The 27,540-nt window shown below is 28.3% G+C and overlaps 6 protein-coding genes across 6 annotated transcripts; 2 read left to right on the top strand and 4 right to left on the bottom strand.

Annotated features, from left to right (window-relative positions):
• The first annotated feature begins 195 nt into the window (after positions 1-195).
• On the top strand, positions 196-2,347 carry LOC124490308 (uncharacterized). Its single transcript, XM_075729895.1, has 2 exons — positions 196-1,822; positions 1,994-2,347. Exons 1-2 carry the CDS (start codon positions 196-198, stop codon positions 2,122-2,124), a joined length of 1,758 nt encoding a protein of 585 aa, XP_075586010.1. The 3' UTR covers positions 2,125-2,347.
• Positions 2,348-3,253: 906 nt separating this feature from the next.
• LOC124500516 (uncharacterized) lies at positions 3,254-6,305 on the bottom strand. Its single transcript, XM_075730490.1, has 4 exons — positions 5,239-6,305; positions 4,772-5,150; positions 3,607-3,823; positions 3,254-3,543 (listed from the first exon to the last, which is right to left on the bottom strand). The coding sequence occupies exons 3-4, from the start codon at positions 3,776-3,778 to the stop codon at positions 3,491-3,493; spliced, it is 225 nt and encodes a 74-aa protein (XP_075586605.1). The 5' UTR covers positions 3,779-3,823; positions 4,772-5,150; positions 5,239-6,305; the 3' UTR covers positions 3,254-3,490.
• Positions 6,306-10,936: 4,631 nt separating this feature from the next.
• On the bottom strand, positions 10,937-12,522 carry LOC142597444 (uncharacterized). Its single transcript, XM_075729977.1, has 3 exons — positions 12,227-12,522; positions 11,107-11,869; positions 10,937-11,026 (listed from the first exon to the last, which is right to left on the bottom strand). Exons 1-3 carry the CDS (start codon positions 12,520-12,522, stop codon positions 10,937-10,939), a joined length of 1,149 nt encoding a protein of 382 aa, XP_075586092.1.
• Positions 12,523-14,585: 2,063 nt separating this feature from the next.
• LOC124489778 (uncharacterized) lies at positions 14,586-17,022 on the bottom strand. The gene is made up of 2 exons (XM_047052166.2): positions 15,073-17,022; positions 14,586-14,988 (listed from the first exon to the last, which is right to left on the bottom strand). Exons 1-2 carry the CDS (start codon positions 15,313-15,315, stop codon positions 14,932-14,934), a joined length of 300 nt encoding a protein of 99 aa, XP_046908122.2. The 5' UTR covers positions 15,316-17,022; the 3' UTR covers positions 14,586-14,931.
• Positions 17,023-17,419: 397 nt separating this feature from the next.
• Positions 17,420-18,482, bottom strand: LOC124490883 (uncharacterized). The gene is made up of 3 exons (XM_047053449.2): positions 18,413-18,482; positions 17,609-18,339; positions 17,420-17,538 (listed from the first exon to the last, which is right to left on the bottom strand). Exons 1-3 carry the CDS (start codon positions 18,465-18,467, stop codon positions 17,464-17,466), a joined length of 861 nt encoding a protein of 286 aa, XP_046909405.2. The 5' UTR covers positions 18,468-18,482; the 3' UTR covers positions 17,420-17,463.
• A 3,205-nt stretch (positions 18,483-21,687) lies between these two features.
• LOC124490882 (uncharacterized) lies at positions 21,688-26,572 on the top strand. Its single transcript, XM_047053448.2, has one exon. The coding sequence runs from the start codon at positions 22,659-22,661 to the stop codon at positions 25,395-25,397; it is 2,739 nt and encodes a 912-aa protein (XP_046909404.2). The 5' UTR covers positions 21,688-22,658; the 3' UTR covers positions 25,398-26,572.
• Positions 26,573-27,540: the final 968 nt, after the last annotated feature.

The following is a 27,540-nucleotide window of genomic DNA, read 5'->3' on the forward strand; positions in this document are numbered from 1 at the left end:
CATATGTTGAGAATTACTGTCATTGACAATGACGGAAAAAGAAATTGAACGAATTTTTGTTTATGGTTAAAATAGGTTCAATACAATGTCATTTCGATTTTGTTTTTTGTTTTTGTTTTGTTTTCTTGATTTTGTTTTTGTTTTTGTTTTCTTAATTTTCATCAATTTTTTTTTTTGAAATTTTAAACACTGAAGATGTGTTCATTAATTCAGTTTGTTATTGGTTTGTTAATTTTCAACGTCATCACCGCACAATCATTGTCAACTAATGAAAAAGTGAATCATCTGGGCAGAGATTTACTTGAACTAAATATTTTTGAACAACATGGAAATGATTCATCAACAATTCATGAATTGGATCTATCAAATCAATTGATTCATACAATTCAACCTGGTGTTTTTAATCAGACAAAAAATTTGAAAATATTGAAATTATCACATAATCAATTGAAAGTAATTAATCGCGATTGGCTCACTATATCATTAACCAATCTTGAACGATTAATATTACGAAAAAATCAAATTAATGAAATTGGTTTACTTGCATTTGATAATCTTCGATCACTTCGTTTTTTGGATCTTCGTCATAATCATCTGGGTAATCTTCTTGATGGTACATTTTGGGGACTAAATCGTGTTGAACGTTTATATCTTGATCATAATCACATTACAACAATACGATATGGTTGGACATATGGTATGGAATCATTAAAAATATTGTCAATGAAATTCAATCAAATCAATTCGATTGAATTAGAGGCTTTCAAATCATTTTCTCGACGATTATTGCGATTAAATTTACATTCAAATCGTTTACAACAAATCACAACATTTTCTTTGATTAATCTTAATCAATTAGAAAGGCTTGATTTATCCAATAATTCAATCAAAAAAATCGAACCACAAAGTTTTTATTCATTGAAAAAATTACAATTATTGGATCTATCCATGAATAAATTATCCAATGTATTTAATGAAGATGGTGAATTATTCATTGGAATGGAATCACTTAAAGATTTACGTTTGAATTCAAATCATATTGAGAAAATTGGTGTGAATACTTTTTTTGATCTACATTCATTGATCACTTTGAATATATCATCAAATCCTATCGAAATGATTGAACAGGAATCATTGGATCATATAACCAATGTAGAGAATCTTTACATTGAAAATATAAATCTTACATGTGATTGTCAAATAGAATGGCTACATTCATGGCTTAAATTATTATCACCAGATATTCGTGAAAGAATTGCTACTCAATTACAATGTAGCCGGCCAATTGAATTACGTGGCGAAGAATCATTTATGAATATTGATCCATTTAATTTATTATGTCTCAATGATGATATGAAGTTTGAGAAAAATGGTCACGACAAAATTCTTCCAGATCTCGAAGAAAGAGTTCTTCACCCAAGTCTTGACGATAAATTATTCAAAAAATCAGATATGGCACCACATTTTGATTATGAACCAGCTAATATAACTGGTGAATTGGGCCAATCTGTTCGTATTGAATGTCCAGGTCGAGCAATATCGGCAACAAATGTTTCATTATCACGTTATGATAAACAATTGAAATTTGTTGCCGCTTTAGAACGTCGTGTTCAAATTGAATTCAATGATGAAAATGGTAAAACATTTTTCACCATTCAACCATTAACATTCAATGATTCTGGTTTCTATAATTGTAATGCTTGGAATGAATTTGGTGAAATACATTCAAAATTCTATTTATCAGTTATTGATCCTGATAAACAAAATCATCGTTATGATCATGATCATGAATCATCAATAATCAATAATGATGATGATAAAAAATGGCCAATTCTTTACATTTGTTTAATCATTATTTATACAATTTTGATTCTTTTGCTTCGATTATTAATCATTTATATTGTAAAATTGATTCAAAAATTAATGAAAACATCAACGAATCATCAGAATACTGAAGACGATGATGATGCTGCTGCTGCTGATGATGATGATGATGATGATATTGAGAAAAAACAAATTCCATTCACCACTAGTTTAACAATGAATCTTGCTGTTGATAAATCAATCGATGGAAATGAAAAAAATTTATATCCATTCATCAATATGGAAACATTTAAAGTTTGAAGTGAAAAAAAACTTTTTCTCTTTCTTTTTTTTTTTTTGATATTTTTATTTATCATTTTTTTCATCTTTTACTTTTACTTTTTACGTTTTTTTCGGTTACCAATTTTTGTCAAAGTTTAAAACTTTTTTTTCTGTGAACAAATTAATGTCATCATCATCATCATCACATATATAATAATAACCATATATTCATAAAATGTAATAAAATAAATGTCATTTGGATATAAATGATCGATTGAAATTTATATTGATCGATTGATTGAAATGGTGATTGAATCAAATTTTTTTTAAAATAACAACGACAATAATGTTAAAATGGTAACGGAAAACTTGTTGATTTGATTTTATCTACAATTTTCGATGATGATTTTGTGTGGAAAAAAAATGAAAAATGAAAATGAAAACAAAAATTCAATTCAACCATAATGTTTGATATATTTATGGGTGGTTTGAAAATTGATTATGCAATGCATTTTTTTTCTCCTCTTTGAAGGTGGTGGTGGTGGTGGAGGTGATGGTGATGATGATGAAGAATTTTCTTTGCCATTTTCTCTCTGTCACTTTTTCGCCTCAATTTCTTTGTTTGTAATGTATCAGCGTACGTATTTATCAACATTGAAACAAAATGAAAATCCACACACACAAACCACATTTTAATACTGATACTGATTGATATAGTTAATTTTTCATGTTTTTTTTTTGTCGTCGTCGTCGTCATCGTCGTCATCGTCATTGACAGAAAACAAATCTGCTCTTTTTTTTTTGCTTTGCTTCCCCCTACACTAATCATCATCATCAGCATTAATGATTCAAAATCAGACTTTTTTTATCGTTGTTTTGTTTGTTGCCTCAAATAATCTTTTGATGTATGAACCAAAAAAAATTGATCAATTGAATGATAATAAAAAAAAAATTATATTTCAAGGTGCATGTACATTGGATTGAATTGAAATAAATTCAATGAAGATGAACAAAAAAAAAACATCGACACGATACGCCATCTAGTAATGGAAAAAAATTATAATCAACAATGAGAAAGAAATGATTTCATTGAAAACGAAAATCCACGACGATAGATGGTGCTAATAGGTTCCAAAACAAACGAAAAAAAAAAAATTCAAATTCCTGATGATGATTAAAAAATTTTATTTTAAAATTAATTAAAAAAAAAACCAATCAATGGCATCCATCACCGAACACCATCATCACCATTTACATCTATTGTAAAGTATGACAAGTGGTAAATGATGATCAAAAATTTAAAATATGTAAAAAAAAAATTTGATAAAATTTGAAAAGATCGAAATGAAAGAAATTCGGTCATATCCAACAATCAAAATAAACAAATTCAAATGATAATCCATTATTATGATTGCATTTGTGCCTGTTGTTCTCTGGCCAATTTCCGTTCACGTTTCTCTATGGGAAAAAATTGATATTAATCAATAAAAGAAGAAAAAAAAATGATTCAATCATACATACTTTGTTTTTTAAGCTCTTTCTCAATAAGATAGGCTTCAAATTCTTCTTTGGAATAGAAAAAACGCCATATTCGATCGATCCATGTTAGACGAATATTTTCAATATTCACCTGTTGATGTTGTGATCTATCGATATCATCGATGGCAAATCCAATAGGACGGTCTGTATTCATTGTTTTTTTTTCTATTTTGTTTTGCTAATTCCTTTAAAAATTATCCTTAATACCAAAAAAAAACACAAAAAGCTGAAGAATTAAAGATCAAACCAGACACACAAACAAACAAACAACAAATCTATCAAGTGTTCAATAATGATGATCAAGCAGATTCTTTTGTTTTTGTTTTCAAATTGATTATGGCAATCATTTCATGTATATAATATTGATCATCATCATCATCACCATCATCATCATTAATAATAGTAATGATTGTCATTCGATATTGAATTCACATAAAACACAGGGAATTTTATGGATTTGATCACATCCGTTGTATATTGGGAAGAGAGAAAGAGAGCGAGAGAGTGAAACATTTTAATGTTGTGTTTTTAATGAATGTTTGGATGGAAATTGTAATTATAAACCAAAAAAAAAAAAAAAAATTGTCGTTGTTGTTGTTGTTGTTGAGAATGATAGATGAACCATATATACACACATACTTTTCAGGATTTTATATAGAATATATATATTGGAAGAAATCTCTATATACTGCTACTATTTAGAATGTTTTGTTTTTTTCATTTTCATCATCATCAACATTCGATCGAGTATTTTTTTTCCTGTACTGTTATCATTGTATCAGAAACTCGTAGAATAGAAACCGAAACCTAAACATAAACACAAAGTCATTGATTAATATCATGATTCTGGTTGTTTGAATGAAGATTTTTTTTTGTTTTGTTTTGTTTCGAGGATAAAAAAAACAGTTTTCTGGGTAGTAGCAATATGAATATATAGAATTGTTATAACATCATATATAGGTGTGTGTGTGTGTTGGATTCACAAATGTAGACTTTGGGAGCCGAATTATATTCAACCACGATGACAACAACAACGATGAGTTTGATGAAATGTTTTTTAGAGTGAAAAGAAGAATATTTTGTTTGTGTCAGTGTGTGTGTAAGTGATTTTTGTCAAATTATCGGTATTAATAAGTGGACAATCTACATTTTAAACTGATAGAATGATAAGGATAATGATGGTCACTATATAAATTGGATATGATTAAAAAACATCGATGAATGATGTACAATAGTTTTTCATTTGTCAACTGAATATTGATCATCTTTCAATAAATTGATTCAAATTTCATGTTCGGACACACACAAACGCACACACACAAAGATACGCCACGATGAACACACAAACAACAACAACAAACTTAAATAACAAAAAAAAAAAATCTGGTTTCCATATGTTGTCGATCTGATACTGAAGAAAAATGGACATGGAGATTAACCAAGCAAAAAAAAAGTTGTATTTAAATCATCAACTCGGTAAATACAATCGAGCAAGTTGGAAAAAATAGAGACATTCTTCTTTTAGCCTGTGAAACAAAACAAAACAAAACAAAAAATGAGAAAGAAATTTCTGAGTTAAATAAATTGTTTACAGATGATGATAATGATACATACAAACCAAACCATAATATAATACAGCCAGAACAACAAAAACAAACGTCCAACGATATATGTTATTTATCGATGAATGAATAGATTTAAATGGTGATGAATCTTTGGGTTTAGGTCAACACAAACAATGTACAAAATAGCCGAAATCATTTATGACGATTTTTTTTTGCTGTTGTTGTTTGCATCGTTTGTTTTGTTTTGTTTTTTAAATCATAAACCAAACAAAACAGATCGGTTGAGATGGAAAATGATGATTGCCAAAAATGATGTTTTTTTTTGTCTGATCCATTTTCATTCACATTTCGTTAGAAGCTGAGCAATGAATTGAACTTTGGCATATTTGATGATGAATGGATTCGTTTTGTTCTTCTTATCATCATCATCGTCGAATGATGGCTGTAGGGGGTGTTGTTGTTGTCGTCGTCGTCATCATCATCATCATCATTGTACTTGTTGATTAATCTTGTAGAACAAGATTTTTTTTCTTCAATATTGCAATTGTACAATCGGTGCTTTATGAGTTTATTCAATGATGATGGTCAGAAAACAATATAAAGGCGTGAATGGTCACGATTTGAAAAAATTAAACATAAAAAATCCATTTTTCGACTATGATAATTGAATGAATGGCTAGAATTTTAAAATATCAGGTTTTTTTTTCATTCATTTTCTTTCGCTATTGTATACAATCGGATAACAACCAACAAACGGGTCAATATTCAGATTAAGATCGATGATTATTGATTTCGCGATTGATAATTAATTTTCGATGAATAATCCTTCCGACCAATCAATCAGTAGAATTAATTTTTTGAAGCAACAAATGAAAAAAAATGAATTCAAATCGAATGATTTGGCGCAAGTCCCATTAGAAGTCTGTGTAAGTAGCGGAAAAAACTTCGGCATACTTGTCTAATAGAGCCAAAACCTTTATCACATTTGAAATTGAATGAATGATGATGATAATAATTCATCTTTTCGATTTTCATCGAAAAAAATTGACTGATTGATGAATAAAATAAAATAAAGTTTTATTGATCAAGTAAACGCAGATCATAGATCCCAGATACTCGATGGTTTACAGATAATTTTAGGATGGGTTTAAATACTAGATATTACAATCAATTAGAAACATCCATAAGGGTAATAACATTCATTAAATCAAAGTCGAACATTCCATTTATGAAACAGTCGAAACATCACTACTTTGATCATTAACATTCCAAAACAATCATGTTTTGGAATTTGAATATTTGGTCAATAGCTTATATGTCATCATGACCATCTTGGAATAGATGAGTAGAAACTAAAAAGAATAAGAAAATTTACCAAACAAAATACAACACAGTTGATTGATTCTTACTCGAATAAAATTGCTTAAATCTATGGCACCATATTTACCATAGGAGAAACCATAACGATTTTTTGTATGAAAATTTTCAATATAATTCATCAATTTCCATTGCATACGTAATGATGATGATGGAATTTTTGTTGTTTGAATCATTGTTGCCGTTGTTAGACCCATCAATTGCCGCAGACCAATTGAATAATGGATGCGTTTTGAATATTTAGTACAAATATAATGTATAAAAAATATACCAAAACATTCCTGGAGAAATATCGATACTAACAGCAATTCAAGATATGGATTCTGTTGTCCAGTTATATGCAGTCTCATCAATGTACCGATCATATAAAGATTAAGTGACCAATTATAGATGAGGAAAATGAGAAAAAAATGCGAATATGATCGCAAAACATCATCAACAAAACGAAATAGATGATAATTATAGCAAAGAAATTGTCTTACAAAACGTTCATTTAAATGATCTATTGGCCATTGATTCAAACGGCAAAATATTTGCTGATAATTCAGTCGTATAATCCATTCAAATCCTAAGATGAATGTTGATAATAATTCAGCCATATGAATGATGAGTAAACCATCAAAAAACACCATTAATGCATTCAATTGTATTAAGAATATTTTCATGATATACACGCCTAATGATTGATTTGAATGGAAAAAATGATTTCTATGCAATAGAATTTGAAATTCAAAATAAAAACCAAACATGACTGAAAATTTGCCAAAAAATAAATAATCAGAAAACAAAATAGCCAACAAATACTTACATATTGAAGTCATTTCTAAATTTCTTCGTAATAAATGCATACGAAAGTGTTGTAAAATAAATTGATAAAAATTTATTTGTTGTCGCTGTCCATGGGATGATTTTCCAATCCGTGCAAATATCGATTCATTTGGATCTTTTCGTTCAATCATTACATTGATCAGTATGATATTTTTATCATAATATTTTGAATGGAAAAAATTTTCATATAAATTTGAAACACAAAATATCATGAATGATAATATTAGATTAATTTCATTTGTCATATTCAACATGATTCCAGCATCGAACATTAATAAACGATAATTATGCGATAATGGTGCCAAATAAATGAAAAGATAACGTGCCGATTCCATACGCAAATAACGTACAATATGATTATGTGATTTTATTATCTTATCATTGTGATCACGATGTAATCCATTCATGATTGTAGCAATTTGTTGAAAATATTCAATAGTTGTTGGCCAACACAATTTTTGGATAGCCAATGGTATATAAAGCAGTATTTTGATTAAAATTAACATTATTCTCTGTTTTTACAATGGCCACCTCCAACATTCGAATGAATGATTGTGAATGTGAATATCCACCACCATAAATATGGATTCTGAATTTTGGATTCCGAATTTTACAAAAATAAAAACTGGCTGCTTCTGTAAACATTTCAAAGAATTCTTGCTGGTTGCACCAACCAACAAAGAAGTAGAAAGCAAGTCAAACCAAAAATCAATATCAATCATTTATATAATTGAAAAAGATAACAAACAAAAAACGTAGACACAACATAAACAATTGATTACAAATGAATTAAAATGAAAAATGATACTGGAACAAATTTAAATGTAAATATGTAAATTTCTAAGTAACAAAAACCAAAAAAAAAAGATCAAAAATAAAGAAAAAAAAAACAATGATGCATATCATTCTGTAACTCCATAAATTATCCATTACGATTAAGACAATTTTTTTTGTCCAATGTTTTTACAATGTAAAAAAAATGGCAGTGATAGTGGAAATCAATACGAATTTAATCTATTTTTACATGCAAAAAACAAGATGGAAAAAGAGAAAGAGAAGAAAAAAATGAAAATAATCGAAAAATGATAAAAAATGAAAAATTTTGTTCAAATGACAATCACGAACATTAGAGATATAAAAAAAAAAAAAAAAATGATTACCCAATTCCTACTATAGTGACTATATATATAGTCAATAAATATTGAATTTAATTGAATTCATCGATATTCGTCAAAAAAAAAAATTTTCAATTTTATTCAACATTATAATATGCTTTAATCAATGTGGCCGATATGAATATCTTATATGTCACCATTACCATTTTGCAATAGATGAGTAAAAACTAAAAAAAGAAAGAAAGAAAAAAAAATTAGAAAATTCACACCAAACAAAATACAACACAATGATTGATTGATTCTTACCCGAATAAAACTGGTTAAATCTATGGCACCATATTTACCGTAGGAGAAACCATAACGATTTTTTGTATGAAATTTTTCAATATAATTCATCAATTTCCATTGTATACGTAATGATGAAATGTTTTTCATTTTCATTTTTTCATCATTATGTTGTTGTTGTTGTCGTTTTTTACCGTTTGAAGATGATGATGTCGATGATGATGGAATTTTTGTTGTTTGAATCATCGTTGTCGCTGTTAAACCCATCAATTGCCGAAGACCAATTGAATAATGAATGCGTTTTGAATATTTAGTACAAATATAATGTATCCAAAATATACCAAAACATTCTTGTAGAAATATCGACACAAACAATGATTCAAGATATGGATTCTGTTGTCCAGTTAAATGCAATCGCATCAATGTACCGATTATATAAAGATTAGGTGACCAATTATAGAAAAGGAAAAATGGAAAAATGCTCGAATATGATCGTAAAACATCATCAACAAAACGAAATAGATGACAATTATACCAAAGAAATTGCCGCACAAAACGTATATTCAAATGATCGATTGGCCATTGATTCAAACGGTGAAATATTTGCTGATAATTCAGACGTATAATCCATTCAAATCCTAAGATGAATGTTGCTAATAATTCAATCATATGAATGGCGAGTAAACCATCAATAAACACCAAAAAAGCATTCAATTCTGTTGAGAATATTTTCATTATACACACGACTAATGATTGATTTGGTTGGAAAAAATAATTTCTATTCGATAGAATTTGGAATTCAAAATAAAAGCCAAACATGACTGAAAATTTGCCAAAAAATAAATAATCAGAAAACAAAATAGCCAACAAATACTTACATATTGAAGTCATTTCTAAATTTCTTCGTAATAAATGCATACGAAAGTGTTGTAAAATAAATTGATAAAAATTTATTTGTTGTCGCTGTCCATGGGATGATTTTCCAATCCGTGCAAATATCGATTCATTTGGATCTTTTCGTTCAATCATTACATTGATCAGTATGATATTTTTATCATAATATTTTGAATGGAAAAAATTGTCATATAAATTTGAAACACAAAATATCATGAATGATAATATTAGATTAATTTCATTTGTCATATTCATCATGATACCCATATCGAACATTAATAAACGATAATTATATGGTAATGGTGCCAAATAAATGAAAAGATAACGAGCCGATTCCATACGCAAATAACGTACAATATGATTATGTGATTTTATTATCTTATCATTATGATCACGATGTAATCCATTCATGATTGTAGCAATTTGTTGAAAATATTCCATAGTTGTTGGCCAACACCATTTTCGGATAGCCAATAGTATATGAAGTAGTATTTTAATCAAAATTAACATTATTCTTCGTATAAATTTCACAATGGCAACCACAAAATTCGAATGAATGAATGTGAATATGAATAACCACCTGCCGTAAATAGAATCTGAATTAAGGATTGCGAAAGAAAAACTAAAACTGGCTACTTCAGTGAACATTTCAGAGAATTTTTGTTGGTTGGCAAAAACCAAAAATCAATATCATTCATTTTTATGCGTGGGAAAGATAACAAAACAAAACAAAACAAAAAAAAAACGTTGATACAACATAAACAATTGATTACAAATATATGAAAAAATGGGACTGAAACAAATTGTCAATTTTTAAATTTCTAAGTAACAAAAAAAAACGAAAAAAATAATGAAAAAAAACAATGATGCATATCATTCTGTAACTCCATAAATTATCCATTACGATTAAGACAATTTTTTTTGTCCAATGTTTTTACATTGTAAAAAAAAATGGCAGTGATAGTGGAAATCAATATACGAATTTAATCTATTTATACATGCAAGATACACGATGGAAAAGTGAAAGAAGAGAAAAATGAAAATGAAAATAATTTTCGTTGAAAATGACAACAAAAAAAAACATAAAAATGAAAAATGACATTTGTTCAAATGACAATCACGAACATACATAGAGATATAAAAAGTAAAAATAAAAATGATTACCCAATTCCTACTATCTATATAGTCAACAAATATTAAAATATTGAACTCATCGATTTTCGTCGAAAAAAAAAATTTCATTTTTATTTATTCAACATTATAATATTCTTTAATCAATGTGGCCGACATGAATATCTTATATGTCATCATGACCATCTTGCAATAGATGAGTAAAAACTAAAAAAAAAAAAAAGAAAAAAAAATTTGGAAAATTCACACCAAACAAAATACAACACCAATGATTGATTGATACTTACACGAATAAAACTGCTCAAATCTATGGCACCATATTTACCATAGGAGAAACCATAACGATTTTTTGTATGAAATTTTTCAATATAATTCATCAATTTCCATTGCATACGTAATGATGAAATGTTTTTCATTTTCATTTTTTCATCATTGTGTTGTTGTTGTTGTTGTTGTCGTTTTTTACCGTTTGAAGATGATGATGTCGATGATGATGGAATTTTTGTTGTTTGAATCATTGTTGTCGCTGTTAAACCCATCAATTGCCGAAGACCAATTGAATAATGGATACGTTTTGAATATTTAGTACAAATATAATGTATAAAAAATATACCAAAACATTCTTGCAGAAATACCGATATTATTAGCGATTCAAGATATAGATTCTGTTGTCCAGTTATATGAAGCCGCATCAATGTGCCGATCAGATAAAGATTAAGTGGCCAATTATAGATGAGAAAAATGAGAAAAAAATGCGAATATGATCGCAAAACATCATCAACAAAACGAAATAGATGATAATTATAGCAAAGAAATTGTCGTACAAAACGTATGTTGAAATGATCGATTGGCCATTGATTTAAATGGCGAAATATTTGCTGATAATTCAGTCGTATAATCCATTCAAATCCTAAGATGAATGTTGACAACAATTCAGCCATATGAATGATGAGTAAACCATCAAAAAATACCAATGATCCATTCAATTGTGTTAAGAATATTTTCATTATACACACGCCTAATGATTGATTTGGTTGGAGAAAATAATTTCTATGCAATAGAATTTGTCGCAATCCAAAATAAAAACCAAATATCACTGAAAATTTGTCAAAAAAAAAAAAAATCAGAAAACAAAATAGCCAAAATTTTCATAACAAATACTTACACATTGAAGTCATTTCTAAATTTCTTCGTAATAAATGCATACGAAAATGTTTCAGAATAAATTGATAAAAATTTATTCTTTCATTTCTATGTTGTCGCTGTCCATACGATGATTTTTTAATCAGTGCAAATATCGATTCATTTGGATCTTTTCGTTCAACCATTACATTGATCAATATGATATTTTTATCATAATATTTTGAATGGAAAAAATTTTCATATAAATTTGCCATCCAAAATAACATGAACGATAATATTAGATTAATTTCAATAGTCATATTCAATACGATTCCCATATCGAACATTAATAAACGATAATTATATGGTAATGGTGCCAAATAAATGAAAAGATAACGTGCCGATTCTATACGCAAATGACGTACAAGATGATTATGTGATTTTATTATATTATCATTGTGATTACGATGTAATCCATTCATGATTGTACCAATTTGTTGAAAATATTCAATAGTTGTTGGCCAACACCATTTTCGGATAGCCAATGGTAAATAAAGCAATATTTTAATCAAAATAAACATTATTCTCTGTTTTTACAATGGCCACCTCAACATTCGAATGAATGAATACGAATGTGAATTTGAATATTTTACCACCATCAATGGATTGTGATTGCAAAAAAAAAAAAAACTAAAACTGGCTGCTTCTGCTAACATTTCAAAGATTTTTTGTTGGTTGGCCACACCAAAACAGAAATAGAAAACAAAAACCTAGCCAAAAATCAATATCATCCATTTTTTTTCCTTGGACATGAAAAAAAACGAACAAACGAAACAAAAAAAGTCTATCTTATTCACTGTATTAGATTTAATTTTTGTTTTTTTTATCAGAAACAACGGTAATAACAATTAAAGCCATGAGTGGTGGCCGTCTCACTATTCACTAATTCATCCATTACATGTGGATTATTGTTCAAATCAACCATTGTAACCATGGATCTGTTTTATATAAAAAGAGATTATTTTTCAACCAAAAAAAAAAATCAGACAAAATCAATAAATGTGAACCTAAATACGAAAAACCATAAAAAGAAACTTACATATGGAACATTTTGCCAATATTTTTCCCAATAAGAAACAAATTTCCTTTTTTTGTTTCTCGAACGTCATTCAAAATTCTTTGGAAAAATTTAGAGACAATCATCATCATTTCATTTGTTTGTTACGATGAAAATTCTATAAGTTTTCATTACTATTTTTGCATAGAAAAAAACAAACTTTGATACAACAATTGATTAATTGAATGCAAAACAAACAAAATCATTGATGATTGATTGATTGAAAAATTCACTTACCATTGTGAATGATGAAAGATTAATGTGGCCAAAATTTCCATATTGAAATCCATATGGTTTGTTTGTATGAAATTTTTCAATATAATCATGTATACGCCAATGTAAATGTATATTGATATTCGACAATGGTGACAATCGTCGTTTATATGATAATCGATACATTAAACGTTGAATATTGTGGCTATGAATTTGTTCAGTGAATCGTGTACAAATAACATGAATGATAAATATGCCGATTGATCCGTTTATATGATTCAATATTAAAAACAATGATGTTAGCCATTCTAATTGATTATTTTGTCGTTGATGGATATAAAGAACGAAAAAACATAAATGTGCTGGTACATAGCCTAAAAGAAGAATGAAAAAAAATTTCGAATATATACACATTATGTGAACAACAAATGTGAATAGATGACAATTTTTTGTCATAAATTTTCTAATCATTATCATTGTTAATCGATGATCATAGATATGATCAACTAGTTTGATTTCATTATTAATTTCATTATATTTTGTTTTGATAATCAATCTGAAACCAGTGATAAATAAATAAATGGATTCACACATGTTTAAACAAATGATAGTATCGAACGATAAACAAAGACAACCATAATTGATGGCCAACATTTTTATCATTATCAAATAAATGGATGATTGTGGATGGAAAAAATATGTTCCATTCACATGAATCAAATGGATAAGATAGATGAAAAGTAACACTATTGTGGTCATTTCACAATTTCTACGCCATAAATGTATTTGTAGATGATGACGTAGAAATTTTGATTCAAACGTTTTTATCATTGTCGTCGACGACGATGATGATGATGATGATGTTCGTCGTGGAAATATCGATTCATCTGGATCTTTATTACGTACAATGGCATCAATCAAAACCATATTAATATGACGATGTTTTGATGAATAAAAATTTTTATATAAATAATACATTGCTACAATGACCATCATAACAAGTAATTCAAATTCAATTGTTGTTTTTAAAACAATCAACATATCAAACATTGCTAAACGTTGATCATATGTTAATGGAATCATGTATAGCAATGAAAAACGTATTGATTCAAGCTGTAAGAATCGAAGAATTCTACAATTCCAGCGGATAATCGTCTTATCATTGTGTTGATAACCATCATGAAGATTGCCAATATATTGGAAATATTCATCAATCGTAGGAAATAGCCAATGGATTAATGGTTGTAATGATTTTAAAAATTTCATTTTTTTTTTCTTCAAAATCTGTTTAACCTAATTGACGACAATGTCAATAATGATTGCAGTATTTTTTTTTTTTTTTTCATTTTTCAAAAAATCAAAATATGTATCGAATCGAATCAATCAATCAATATAATTGATTTTTTTTTGTTATTGTTTGTTATTCTATTTTCAATAATAAATTTATTCAAAATAAAAACACTGTGTTGTTGTCTCCAAAACAAAAACCAGTATTTCTAACGAAACAAAACAATGAATGATTGAATGATTGAAAATCAAAATCGATTACCATCATCGTGAATATGATGATCTTGATGTTGATAGAGATTCAAATGTGTGTGTGTGACAGAAATAATTCTGTATTTCCGGAAAAAAAGATAAACGAAGCTTTCTTGATTCTTTAGAAATTAATCATTTTATATGTAACCATGGCCATTTTACAATAAATCATTAGAAACTGTTTTGATAAAGAAAAAAAAAGAAAGAGAAACAGAATGACAATACAAACATACAGAGAATATGAATCGAACTGTTTGCTTACCCGAACAAAACCGGCCATACTGATAATACCGAAACGTCCATAAGTGAAACCATATTGTTTTTTTGTATGAAATTTTTCAATATGTAAACATAATTTCCAATGAAAATGTAGATTTAAATTTCGATTACAATCATCAATCAAATTATCATTGGTGGTGATAGTATTCAAATACATTAAACTTTTTGTACCATTCATATGAATGTGTTTTGAATATTGTGTACAAATATAATGTATGACAAACATGCCAGTAGTTTACATTGAACAACAAATGATGAAAAATAATATTGGAAAATAAATTTCATTCACATCATGATCATCATTGTTGATAATAATATATTGTTGTTTTAAACGTTGTAATGATGCCAAAATGTAGATATTTGTAGACAAACCACAGAGAAGAAATAGAAAAAATAATTTTGAATATGCTTGCATTACATTGGTAACAAATAGAAATAAATGACAATTTTGTTTAAGAAATTTTTCTATCAAATAACGTTGATTCATTCGTCGCCGTGATGATGATGATGATGATGATGATGATGATGCTGAGGATGATGATGATCGTAATTGATTAATTTTCATTGAAATAATGTGATATTTGTAAAAAATGACCAAACTAAAACTCAACATGAATGTGAATAATAATTCAATCATCATGAAAATGAATATTGCATCCATAAAACAATTGAAACAATTCAATTGAACGATAAAGATTTTTAACCATTGTAATAAATCAATCAAAAATGTATTATTGTTATTATTGTAATCACGATTTGCAGCCACCTGTTGAATGTTACGATATTGTGCATAACAAACGACAGTAAAAATCAAAACATTCTGGATATTACGACGAATCATATGAATGTGATTACGTTTACATATTAATCTGGATAGATTATTTTGATTGCTTTTCGATAAAATTATTTTCAAATATCTTTTTTTCGACAATGATGATGTTGTTGTCGTATTCCGATTGTTTCCACAAACAATATCGATCAGAATTTTATTTAAACAACGATTATTAATGGAGAAAAAATCTTTATAAACATAAATGATGGCCACTATGTTGATGAACAACATTAAATTTGTTTCATTTGTTGTATGCATAAAAATTGCCGGATCAAACATCCATATACGTTGATCATATGATAATGGTAATGAATAAATCAAAAATGATCTCAATGATTCATAACAAAGAAAATGGATGAGTAATGGAAAATAATTTTTTTTCCCATTACTATCGATACTATCGATAATGTGGCCAATTATTTGAAAATATTCCATTGTTTTTGGCCAAAATAATTGACGAATTCGATGAAAAAATTTGCCAATTTTGTCCATTTTTTTTCTCAAACGTTTTTGACTGATGATTCTTCAATTGAAATGTGAATGAAAATGTTTTCATTCACATTTGTTTTCCGGCCAAAAAAACTTTTTTTTTTGTTTCGTTGAAAAAGTCGATAATTTTGATTTTAAAATATAAACTTTTTTGCTTTCTTCCAGAGAAAATATTCCTGAAAGAATATTTTATTTCTCAAAATAGAAAGAATAAATCTGTATCTATCTGTGTTTTATGTGGAAAACAAATCAAAGCAATTTTTTGTTGAAGAAAAAAAAATTTCATTCCCGTTACCATCGAAGCAGGTAATGACTTTTTCTCCCTTTCTCGGGTAATTTCTTCATTAAAAAAATGTAAAAAATTATGATTGAAATTATTTCATTGGAAATAAAATTATTGTGGTGGTAGTGTTGACGATGATGAATTAGTGGGCCGAATGATGATGATTTTCAAAACGAAAAAAAACTTTTCAAAAAATTCTTGAATAAAAAGTTTCTTTTCTACATTCTTCATTTGAAAAATTTAAAGATCATCATAACCAATTTGACGTAGATTAAGATGAACTGATATATGGCCGTTTGTGTGTGTGTGTGTGTGTTTGTGTGTGTGTGTGCGTGTGCGTGTGATCGATTGATTGATTGTGAATAAAATAGAGAAAAAAAAATTTCAAATACAATCGATTGAAACCGAAAGATTGGACTTACCATTACGAAACCAATCATGTTGATTGCACCGAAACGTCCACATGAAAAACAGTAATGATTTTTTTTGTCTGAAATTTTTCCAGATATGAATACAATTTCCATTGAAATCGTAATAATAATGATGATGATGATGATTTATCATTAATGTTTCGTGAATACCAAACTACAGTGACTATATATATATAGTCGATAAATATTGTATTGAATTGAATTTTCAATAAAAACAACAACAACAAAAAAAAAATTCATCAGGTTAACATTGAACATTCATTAAATAAAAGTGAAACATTCCATTTATGATATTCAAAACATAACGACTTTGATCATTAACATTTCCAAAACAATTGTTCATGTTTTAAAATTCGAATATTCCATGAACATCTTGTATGTCATCATCAACATCTTACAATAGATGAGTAGAAACTGAAAAAAAGAAAGAAAAAAAATTGAAAAAATTCACCAAACAAAATACAACACAATGATTGAATCTTACCCGAATAAAACTGCTTATATCTATGGCACCATATTTACCATATGAAAAACCATAACGTTTTTTTGTATGAAATTTTTCAATATAATCCATCAATTTCCATTGCATAGATAATGATGATGAAAATGATGATGGAATTTTTGTTGTTTGAATCATTGTTGTTGCCGTTGTTAGACCCATCAATTGCCGCAAACCAATTGAATAATGAATACGTTTTGAATATTTAGTGCAAATATAATGTATCCAAAATATACCGAAACATTCTTGTAGAAATACCGATATTATTAGCGATTCAAGATATAGATTCTGTCGTCCAGTTACATGCAGCCGCATTAATGTACCGATTATATAAAGATTACTTGGCCAATTATAGAAGAGAAAAATGAGAAAAAAATGCGAATATGATCGCAAAACATCATCAACAAAACGAAATAGGTGATAATTGTACCAAAGAAATTGCCGTACAAAACGTATATTCAAATGATCGATTGGCCATTGATTCAAATGGCAAAATATTTGCTGATAATTCAGTCGTATAATCCATTCAAATCCTATGATGAATGTTGATAATAATTCAGCCATATGAATGAGAAGTAAACCATCAAAAAACAAAAATAATGCATTCAATTGTGTTGAGAATATTTTCATTATACACACGACTAATGATTGATTTGGTTGGAAAAAATAATTTCTATTCGATAGAATTTGGAATTCATAGTAACAACCAAGCATCACTAAAGATTTGCAAAACAAAAAAAAAATAATAATAATAATAATCAGAAAACAAAATAGCTAACCAATACTTACATACTAAAGTCATTTCTAAATTTCTTCGTAATAAATGCATACGAAAGTGTTGCATAATAAATTGATAAAAATTTATTTGTTGTCGCTGTCCATATGATGATTTTCTAATCGATGGAAATATCGATTCATTTGGATCTTTTCGTTCAATCATTACATTGATCAGTATGATATTCGTATCATAATATTTTGAATGGAAAAAATTTTCATATAAATTTGCCAACCAAAAAAACATGAACGATAATATTAGATTGATTTCAATTGTCATATTCAACATGATTCCAGCATCGAACAATAATAAACGATAATTATGCGATAATGGCGCTAAATAAATGAAAAGATAACGTGCCGATTCCATACGCAAATAACATACAATATGATTATGTGATTTTATTATCTTATCATTATGATCACGATGTAATCCATTCATGATTGTAGCAATTTGTTGAAAATATTCATTAGTTGTTGGCCAACACAATTTTCGGATAGCCAACGGTATATAAAGCAATATTTTAATCAAAATTAACATTATATTCTCTGTTTTCACAATGGCCATCACAACATTCGAATGAATTAATGTGAATGTGAATGGATCCACCACAATAAATAGATTCTGAATTTTAGATTACGAAAAAAAAAATAATAAAACTGGCTTCTTCTGTAAACATTTCAAAGAATTTTTGCTGGTTGCACAAACCAACACAGAAGTAGAAATTAAGTCAAACCAAAAATCAATATCATTCTTTTTTATGTGTGGAAAAGATGACAAAAAAAAAACGTCGACACAACATAAACAATTGATTACAAATGAATTAAAATAAAAAATGAGACTGAAACAAATTTCAACGTAAATTTCTATGTAACAAAAACCGAAAAAGAAATGACGAAAATAAAGAAAAAAAAACAATGATGCATATCATTCTATTATTCTATCAATTATCCCTGACGACTGAGACAATTTTTTTTTTGGCTTTGTGTTTACATTTGTAACAAAAAAAAAATGGCCATGATAACGGAAATCAATACGAATTTAATCTATTTATAATTGCAAAATACACGATAGAAAAGTGAAAGAAGAGAAAAATGAATAATGATATTCGTTCAAATGGCAGTCATAAACTAGAGAGATATAAAAAGGTATAAAAAAAATGATTATCCAATTCCTACTATAGTGACTATCTATATAGTTGATAAATATTGAATTGAATTTTGACCAAAAAAAAAACATTATTCTCAAAAAAAAAAAACAAACATCAAAATGGACGAAAATTGAATTTTTGTAACGGAATATATATATATTATTTTCCTTCTTGGAAAATTAAAAATTTCAACATTTTCAATTTGTTTGTTTTTGCGTTCAAGAATTTTTTCTCTTTTTTCCTCTTACCAGAATTTTTATTCAACAATTTCATTTCATTTAAAATACTGATGGTACCATGAATGGCGTGGATGATGATGATGATGATGAATTTTCTAGGAATCTTTGTGGATGAAATAAGAAAAAAAAAATTTCTCCTTTTTTTCTGCTTGCTATAATCATAATAATCCTATTACAGAATTTCATCATCATCGTCATTCATTATTATTACGGTAGTTTTTTCTTTCAAGAGAGGGCGAGAGAGTCAACAACGATCGCAGCATCTACACCAAAAATATTTGACGAAAATCTCCCCCAAAGATGATTAATTTACCACCAAAAACTTCTTGCGAGAGAGAGAGAGAGAGAGAGAGAGAGAGAGAGAGAGAGAGAGAGAGAGAGAGAGAGAGAGAGAGAGAGAGAGAGAGAGAGAGAGAGAAATAAAAGTTAAAGAATATTTCTCCAGGAATTACAACATATAAGTACCGACTCGAATTTTAAAAGGGCCATCTACATTTTCTTCTTCTTCTTTTTCTCATTTTACATTCATTTGAAAATTGTATGAAAATGAAATGAAGAAAAAAAATTGGAAAACGAAAAAGAAAAAAAATTTTTTCTTCTATTCATTTGAATTTCACAAGAATGACGAATGATTTCAATTCGATGAATTTGATGATGGGGAAAAAAATGAAAAATTTTGAATTTTTAAATTTTTGTTTATATAAACAAAAAAAAAATCGGCCAATGAATCGATACGATAGAATCGATTGTTTTTTTTTTTTGTTAAATCGATATATCGAATTATGGATGGATGATGATTAACGATGGTTAAGATTAGAATCAAAAAGAAAACGACATTTTTATTATGATTTTTTGTTTTGTTTTCTCATTCGAATTTGAGCAATTTTTTTTGGAACAATTCTGGTTGATTGTTCCGGAACAGAAAAAAAACCAATCCAAAACTATTAGTACCAGCACTACATATACATCATCATCACATAAACATGGCTTTAGGCCAAGGTCAATGTTAAAAACATGAAAATTTAATCCAATATACATGATGACCTTGTGATTCGAGCAAAAAAATAAAAATTCCGGACGCCCGGATTTATATGCCGGATCATTCTAATCATCATCATCATCATCATATGAAATGAATATTTTATCACTTTTTTGAAAAAAACAAAATTCTTGTTCTCCCATCATCAGCAATCATCTATGGAAAACTATTCAAACTTTTCAGTGTCATTTAGCTGTGAATATTTTTTTTTCATTTATTTGATTTTTGACATTTATTCGATATGATCATCATTCATTCATTCGTTTGATTGTTCCACTTCTTAGTTTTGTTTTGTTTTATTAGTTTTTTTTCTCGTCAAATTTTCATATAAGAAACCTTGAGCATTCTCACATTATTTGCCACTAGAATATTCTCTAATCAAATGAAAGACGGACACCATCATTATTCATTCAATTCGTTCGTCGCATTCTATAAAAGGACCCTAGCGATATTCGAGCGTACTCAAAAAAAACAAAACAAAACGAACCAAAATAGATAAAAAAAATCTTGAGCCAGAAAAAAAACCAAGAAATACACACACGCACACACAAATCAAGACTTCTACAACGAAGAATTAAAAAAAAAACAACAAATGATTCACCCACACTATATATGTACTATATAGAATTCATATAAAGAATTGAAAAGAATCGACTTGATATTCACTGAATGAAATGTTTCAATGTCGATTCTTTCTTTCTTTCTTTTTTTTCGATATTCAATATATATAAATGTGCGCAAAATTCATTTCATCTAAACACAACTAGAAAGTAGATGGATAAAAGGAAAAAAAATGTAGATGTTATGGAATGAATAGAATGTATTTGTGTGTTGTTTGTGTGGGCGTCAGGCAGGCAGTCAGGCAAGCACATGCACGTACACTATTCTCGTATAGATTTAGATTACCTCAACACATTCGATATATACTTGGCCACTAATTCAACTTCTTCATCATCATCATCATCATCCGGATTGGATTCTTCTTTGGAATTTTACGAAAAAAAACCATCATCTAGCCAATAATTCTCTCACTCTATATTGCCAATTTTTTTTACATCATTAACAAACCAAACATTTTCATTAATGATCAAATTTCAAGTGGAGTGTGTGTGTGTGTGTGTGTGTGTGTAATTTTGAAACAAAAAATGTATTTCACATTCAATCAATTTCTATGAAATCCAAATAAAAATAAAAAAATCGATTATTATCTATTGATTTTCATCGTCAACAATTAACAACAACATAATGACCGATTGATTGACCAATCTATCTGTGTGTGGGTGGGTGTGTGCGTGGGTGACTGTTTAGTGGTCACCTTGGAACCATATACACACACACAAACTTGAAACATCACCATCTAATCAAACAATCAGTGTGATCTACTCGAATTCACAGCAATTCATCAATCAATTATTTATTGATTCACGAATCGAATCGAATTGTTACAAATTTTTTTTTTGTTGTTGTTGCTGGATATCGAATTTCCGAAAGATAAACATTTATTTTTAGTGTCAACAACAACAAAGTCTGTGAGATAATAGTCTTTCGTTCATCTACCGTGTGTGTGTGTGTGTGTGTGTGCGTGTGATCATCAGAAACGAGATTGTTGCAATGAATTTATAAATAGAAATTCAGATTATCCGCGAATTAATCATGATCATCCTCGGCATTCCATTTTTTTAATTAACATTGTTATTCATTTCGCTTGTCTGGTATTTGACGGGTCTTTCTTTCTTTTTTTTTTCTCAAAAAAAAAACCATAATTATCGAATGAATAGAATAAACGATAATCATCGTCACAACAAAAAAAAATGATAATGAATCTATTATAAATGACAACAATGACGTCATCGACAACATCAAAACATCATAATAATAATAATAATAATAATAATCATCATCATCATCATCATAATCATCATCGTAATCACCATCATCATCATAATCAACAACAACAACAAAATGATAATCAAAAATCAAATGGTTGGCATAATAATAATGATTTAAATAATCATAATCATTCATCATCATCGCCAATATCAATGTTACGTTTACAAACAAAACGTGGTTTATCATTAGATATGGACACAATGATGGATAAAACATTTGATGATTATATCGATAGTATCGATGGATCTGATGATTATATTTCTACTAATACTATTGGCACCGGTAGTAATATAAAAACAAAAATAATGATGATGATGGCCAATGATGTTGATATGAATAATATTAATAGTAATAGCAATAATAATAATAATAATAAAAATGAAAATAACGATTCCAAATTAATCGATGATTATACAGTTCAATATTATCGTACATCATCGGCCATTTCTTCGGATCATCATTCACCAATAATGACCAAAACAAAAACAACAAATCAGAATCAGAATAATCAGAATAAATTAAATAAACATAATCGTTGTATATCGAATCCACATAATCATCAATTTATAAAAGCAAATTCAATTGGTTCTGGTGTTAGTGATTCTGTTGCTGTCATTAGTAGTAGTAATAGTAATAGTAATGAAAATTCACAAGCATTACTACCAATTACATTGAATGTTTTGAATAATTTTCGTTTTTCAAATGAAAAAATCACTGATCATTTTCGTCATCATCATCATCATCATCATCATCATCGCCATCATGATAATGATGATGAAAATAATGGCAATGGTAATGGTGACAGTATGAATCTAGATAGTGTTGCCACTGGTGATGGTGGTGATGGCAGTGGTAATAATACAATGATGATGATGGATAATAATCGTAGTACACGTGCAACTACACCGGCCGATGAACAAATATTCCAGGAACCAGTTGAATCATTACAAATACGTATTGGTCGTTTATTATCATGTGAAGAGATGGCCGATATGCATTTTTTAGTTGGACCAAATCCATTACAGACATCATCAACAACCACAACAACAACAACAACAACAACGGCAACGAATAATACACAATCACCAACATCACCATTACGAAAATTACGTATACCAGCACATCGTTTAATAATGGCAACAGCAAGTCCAATATTTCGACAAATATTATTGGATCAATCTAATGGACAATTGATTGAATGTGAAAATGATTTAGAAATCAATGATATTGAACCATCATCATTTTTAGAATTTTTACGTTATGCATATACAGATAGTGCAAAATTGAATAAAGATAATGTTGTTGGTATATTGATTGCCGCTAGACGTTATCAAATATCGACATTAGAACGACAATGTATTGATTATATACACAAATGTTTATCAAAACGTTCATCATTGGCCATTTGGATTTCTACACGTATTTATGGTATAACGGATTTAGAACAAGTGGCCAGAAAATCAATGCAACATTATGCTGAATCAATGTTATTATCGAATGATTTTTTACGTTTAGATCAACAATCATTAATCGATATATTATCAGATGATTTATTACGTGCTGATGAAATTGTTATATTTCGTGCATTGACACGTTGGGCTAAACAAAATTGTTTAAGACAAGGATTGTGTCCAAATCGTGCCAATGTACGTATGATAATTGGTAATGCATTGAATTTGATACGATTTCCATTGATGAGTGAAGAACAATTACAAAGGATTGTGGCCGCTGAAGGTATATTGGAAGATGAATTATTACGTGCATTAGTACATTGTTCACGTAATTGGCCACGAACTTCCAATATGATGATGACAGAATCACCATTAACAACATTTTCAAATGAACCACGTGCATTTCAAAAATTAGCCGGACGTTTACATAATGTTTATCGATTTGCATCATTTGAAAATTCATTACCAAATCGTTATCTAAATCGTTCATTGAATTTTCTTGCAAATAAACGTGTTTGGTTAGCCGGTGTTGGTCTTTATGCACCACGTAAAGCATGTACATTTTATCTGAATGTATGTATACGTGTACGTAGAGCTGATCATGATAATCAACAATGGCATTCACCATTGGATCGTTTGGAACATACAATGTTGCTCAAATATGATGGATCTGGCCATATAATCAATATGAATTTTGATGAACCATTACAAATTGAAGCTAATGTCCAATATGAAGTATTAGCCACAATAACACCAAGTCCACGATCAACTAGTTTAGTACGTGCACGTCTTCATCCACATCTTTATTATACAAGACCAAATGAAGTAAATTTTTATTATGGTACTGATGGACAATATGCAACAAAAGTACGTATCAATAATCGTGGTGAAAATGTTATTTTCAATTTCAATTGGGAACGTGATGCAATACATGATGATAATAATTCTGATAATACAAGTAATAATCAATTTTTTAATCAACAATCAACAAATCAAGCGGTTTCGGAACCAACAACACCACATCCACCACCGCCACCACCACCACCACCAAGACCACCACCACCACAAGAATATCAACGACCAACACGTATGCAACGATTACGGCGTGCATTATCGTTTGTTGATAATCGTGAAAAAGATATGGCCACAATTACGGCACGTGCAAATCATCATGCACGTGAATGTGGTTTATTAGAAGGACAGATTCCATTACTTATGTTTTATGCATAATGATCATCTTTGTTACCAACGTCTCAATTCATTTCTCACATAAACATAAAAAATATACTCAATTCAAATCAATCCACCAGATTCTTGCTCCGATTAGCTCCTTATTAAATCATTATCATCATCATCATATGTGTTTGCCACCATCACTGGATTCTTGATTCTTCTGCCCATATTCAATCCATATATTTTTTGTTTTTGTTTTTGTTTCAAATCTCTATTTTTCTTGTCAATTTTATTTTTCATTTTACTACCGAAAAAAAAACAATCATTCTCAACCATCATCATCATTCTAGTAATAATAAAATAAAATATAAATGCGAAAAAAAGTGAGAAAAAAAAACACTAGAAATAATTACCAATCAATCACACACCCACACACACCCACACCCACATCCACAAACTATTTATAGTGATTATAATAATAATTTCCAATCAGATTGATTGATTTGTTTTTTTTTGTTTTTGTTATTGATCATTTTGTTATTATTATTATTATTATTATCATCATCATTATTTATACATAGATTTGTTGTTTGATTAATGAAATTTCAGATTTTATTTATATTTATATTAATTATCATCATCATCATCGTTTGTAGCTAAATTTTTAGATACACACAACCACACACACACACACACACAGCCAGTGAGATGTCATATACATGATTTAAAATTTAAAACAAAACAAAACAAATGAACAAAACCAATGAATGAATCAATTGATTGATAATTGAAATAAAAATTTACAAAAATAAAATAAATAAACATGTAAATGTAATTGATTCTAATGGATTCATTAATTGAAAACGATCAATGATTGTTTTGACGCAAAACAAGGAGTTGGTTTGGATTTAATGATTTTTTTTCTGGTTACTGATTTTGACTTGGTTCTGGAATCTATAATTATACATACACAACACACACCCACACACACACACACACAAGCTATTCTTCAGGCTAAATTCATGAAAATCTCATCATCATCATCATCATCATTATTAGTATTCAATGCTCGATCCACATTCTTTTATCATGCCATAATTTTTCTTATAGAAACCTTTTCTCAAATGCAAAAGATTGTATAGCAACCAAGCAAAATTTCAACATCTTCAACCAATTTTGTAAAGAATATTGTCTAAATTATTCATAAAAAAAAACATTTATTTTATTTATTATCTTTATTGTTTCTATTTTATTACTTTGTTCTTTATTGTTGTTTTCTTTCTGCTAATTTCCATTTCTGCGCAAGTGCTCCCCGGAGCAGCGCGTGTTAATTAAAGTTAAATTAATTAATTAATTAATCATTATTAGTAATTGGAAGTCATTCTGGCTCATTCATTCTCTCTTTATATCATTTTATGTTTAGAAAAATATTCTGTTGATCAATTCGTTAATTGGTTCATCAATGGAATTTTTTCTCTTTTCCAAAAAAAATTTCTTGTCTGTCTATGACGTTCGTAGTTAATAATTATTATTATTATAATTATAAAAGGAATCCAAGCAACTTACCCGAAAAAATGTTGAATCCACACACACACACACACACAAGAAATAAAAAGTTTTGAAATCACTTCATTTCACTTGCAAAAAAAAATAAAAATAAAAATAAACTCCAATTTGATTCTTCAAGTAAATTCACCATAATAATAATGATTATTGCCTAAATATAAATGGACGATAAAATGACCAAAAAAAGTCTTAATAACAAGAAAATCGACTGATCACATGATGATGATGATGATGATGATGTTGAATCAGAAATTTATGTTCGGTAATTGTATTTGAAAAAAAAACGGAAAAGACAAATTTTATTACCATTTTCCTGTACACTAAACACACACATTTACGGATTATTTGATTATTTGAGAAACACACACACACACACACACATAGAATGATATGATTCGTGACTTGGATATATTATTGATAAATTCATAAAAAGCCTCGAAGGTATGATATCATAAAATAATCAATAATGATGATCCAACATTTATGTTTGATGTGTAATGGGTTAATGTTGTCGTTGTTGTTGTCGTGTAAAGAATCATCATTTTGAGTATTTCGCCATTCGAATTGACAATTTCTATTTTTTTTCGGCCAATTCTGACGCTAGATGGCAGCGCAATCATTCATATTTTCGAAT

The sequence above is a fragment of the Dermatophagoides farinae genome, chromosome 4 (assembly GCF_024713945.1).
Source record: "Dermatophagoides farinae isolate YC_2012a chromosome 4, ASM2471394v1, whole genome shotgun sequence".
Lineage (NCBI taxonomy): Eukaryota > Metazoa > Arthropoda > Arachnida > Sarcoptiformes > Pyroglyphidae > Dermatophagoides > Dermatophagoides farinae.

Coding starts and splice junctions, on each gene's coding strand:
- LOC124490882 (XM_047053448.2), top strand. CDS start 22,659: ATGACAACAATGACGTCATCGACAACATCAAAACATCATAATAATAAT.
- LOC142597444 (XM_075729977.1), bottom strand. CDS start 12,522: ATGTTTATTTTGATTAAAATATTGCTTTATTTACCATTGGCTATCCGA. Junction 11,870..12,226: donor AATCTAATATTATCGTTCAT/GTTATTTTGGAT, acceptor TCTATTGCATAG/AAATTATTTTCTCCAACCAA. Junction 11,027..11,106: donor ATTTGAGCAGTTTTATTCGT/GTAAGTATCAAT, acceptor TTTTTTTTTTAG/TTTTTACTCATCTATTGCAA.
- LOC124489778 (XM_047052166.2), bottom strand. CDS start 15,315: ATGTTTGTCATACATTATATTTGTACACAATATTCAAAACACATTCAT. Junction 14,989..15,072: donor GTATGGCCGGTTTTGTTCGG/GTAAGCAAACAG, acceptor TTATCAAAACAG/TTTCTAATGATTTATTGTAA.
- LOC124490883 (XM_047053449.2), bottom strand. CDS start 18,467: ATGCAACACTTTCGTATGCATTTATTACGAAGAAATTTAGAAATGACT. Junction 18,340..18,412: donor TTTAGAAATGACTTTAGTAT/GTAAGTATTGGT, acceptor GCAAATCTTTAG/TGATGCTTGGTTGTTACTAT. Junction 17,539..17,608: donor ATATAAGCAGTTTTATTCGG/GTAAGATTCAAT, acceptor TCTTTTTTTCAG/TTTCTACTCATCTATTGTAA.
- LOC124490308 (XM_075729895.1), top strand. CDS start 196: ATGTGTTCATTAATTCAGTTTGTTATTGGTTTGTTAATTTTCAACGTC. Junction 1,823..1,993: donor CAATAATGATGATGATAAAA/AATGGCCAATTC, acceptor ATGATGATGATG/ATGATGATATTGAGAAAAAA.
- LOC124500516 (XM_075730490.1), bottom strand. CDS start 3,778: ATGAATACAGACCGTCCTATTGGATTTGCCATCGATGATATCGATAGA. Junction 3,544..3,606: donor GAAAGAGCTTAAAAAACAAA/GTATGTATGATT, acceptor TTTTTCCCATAG/AGAAACGTGAACGGAAATTG.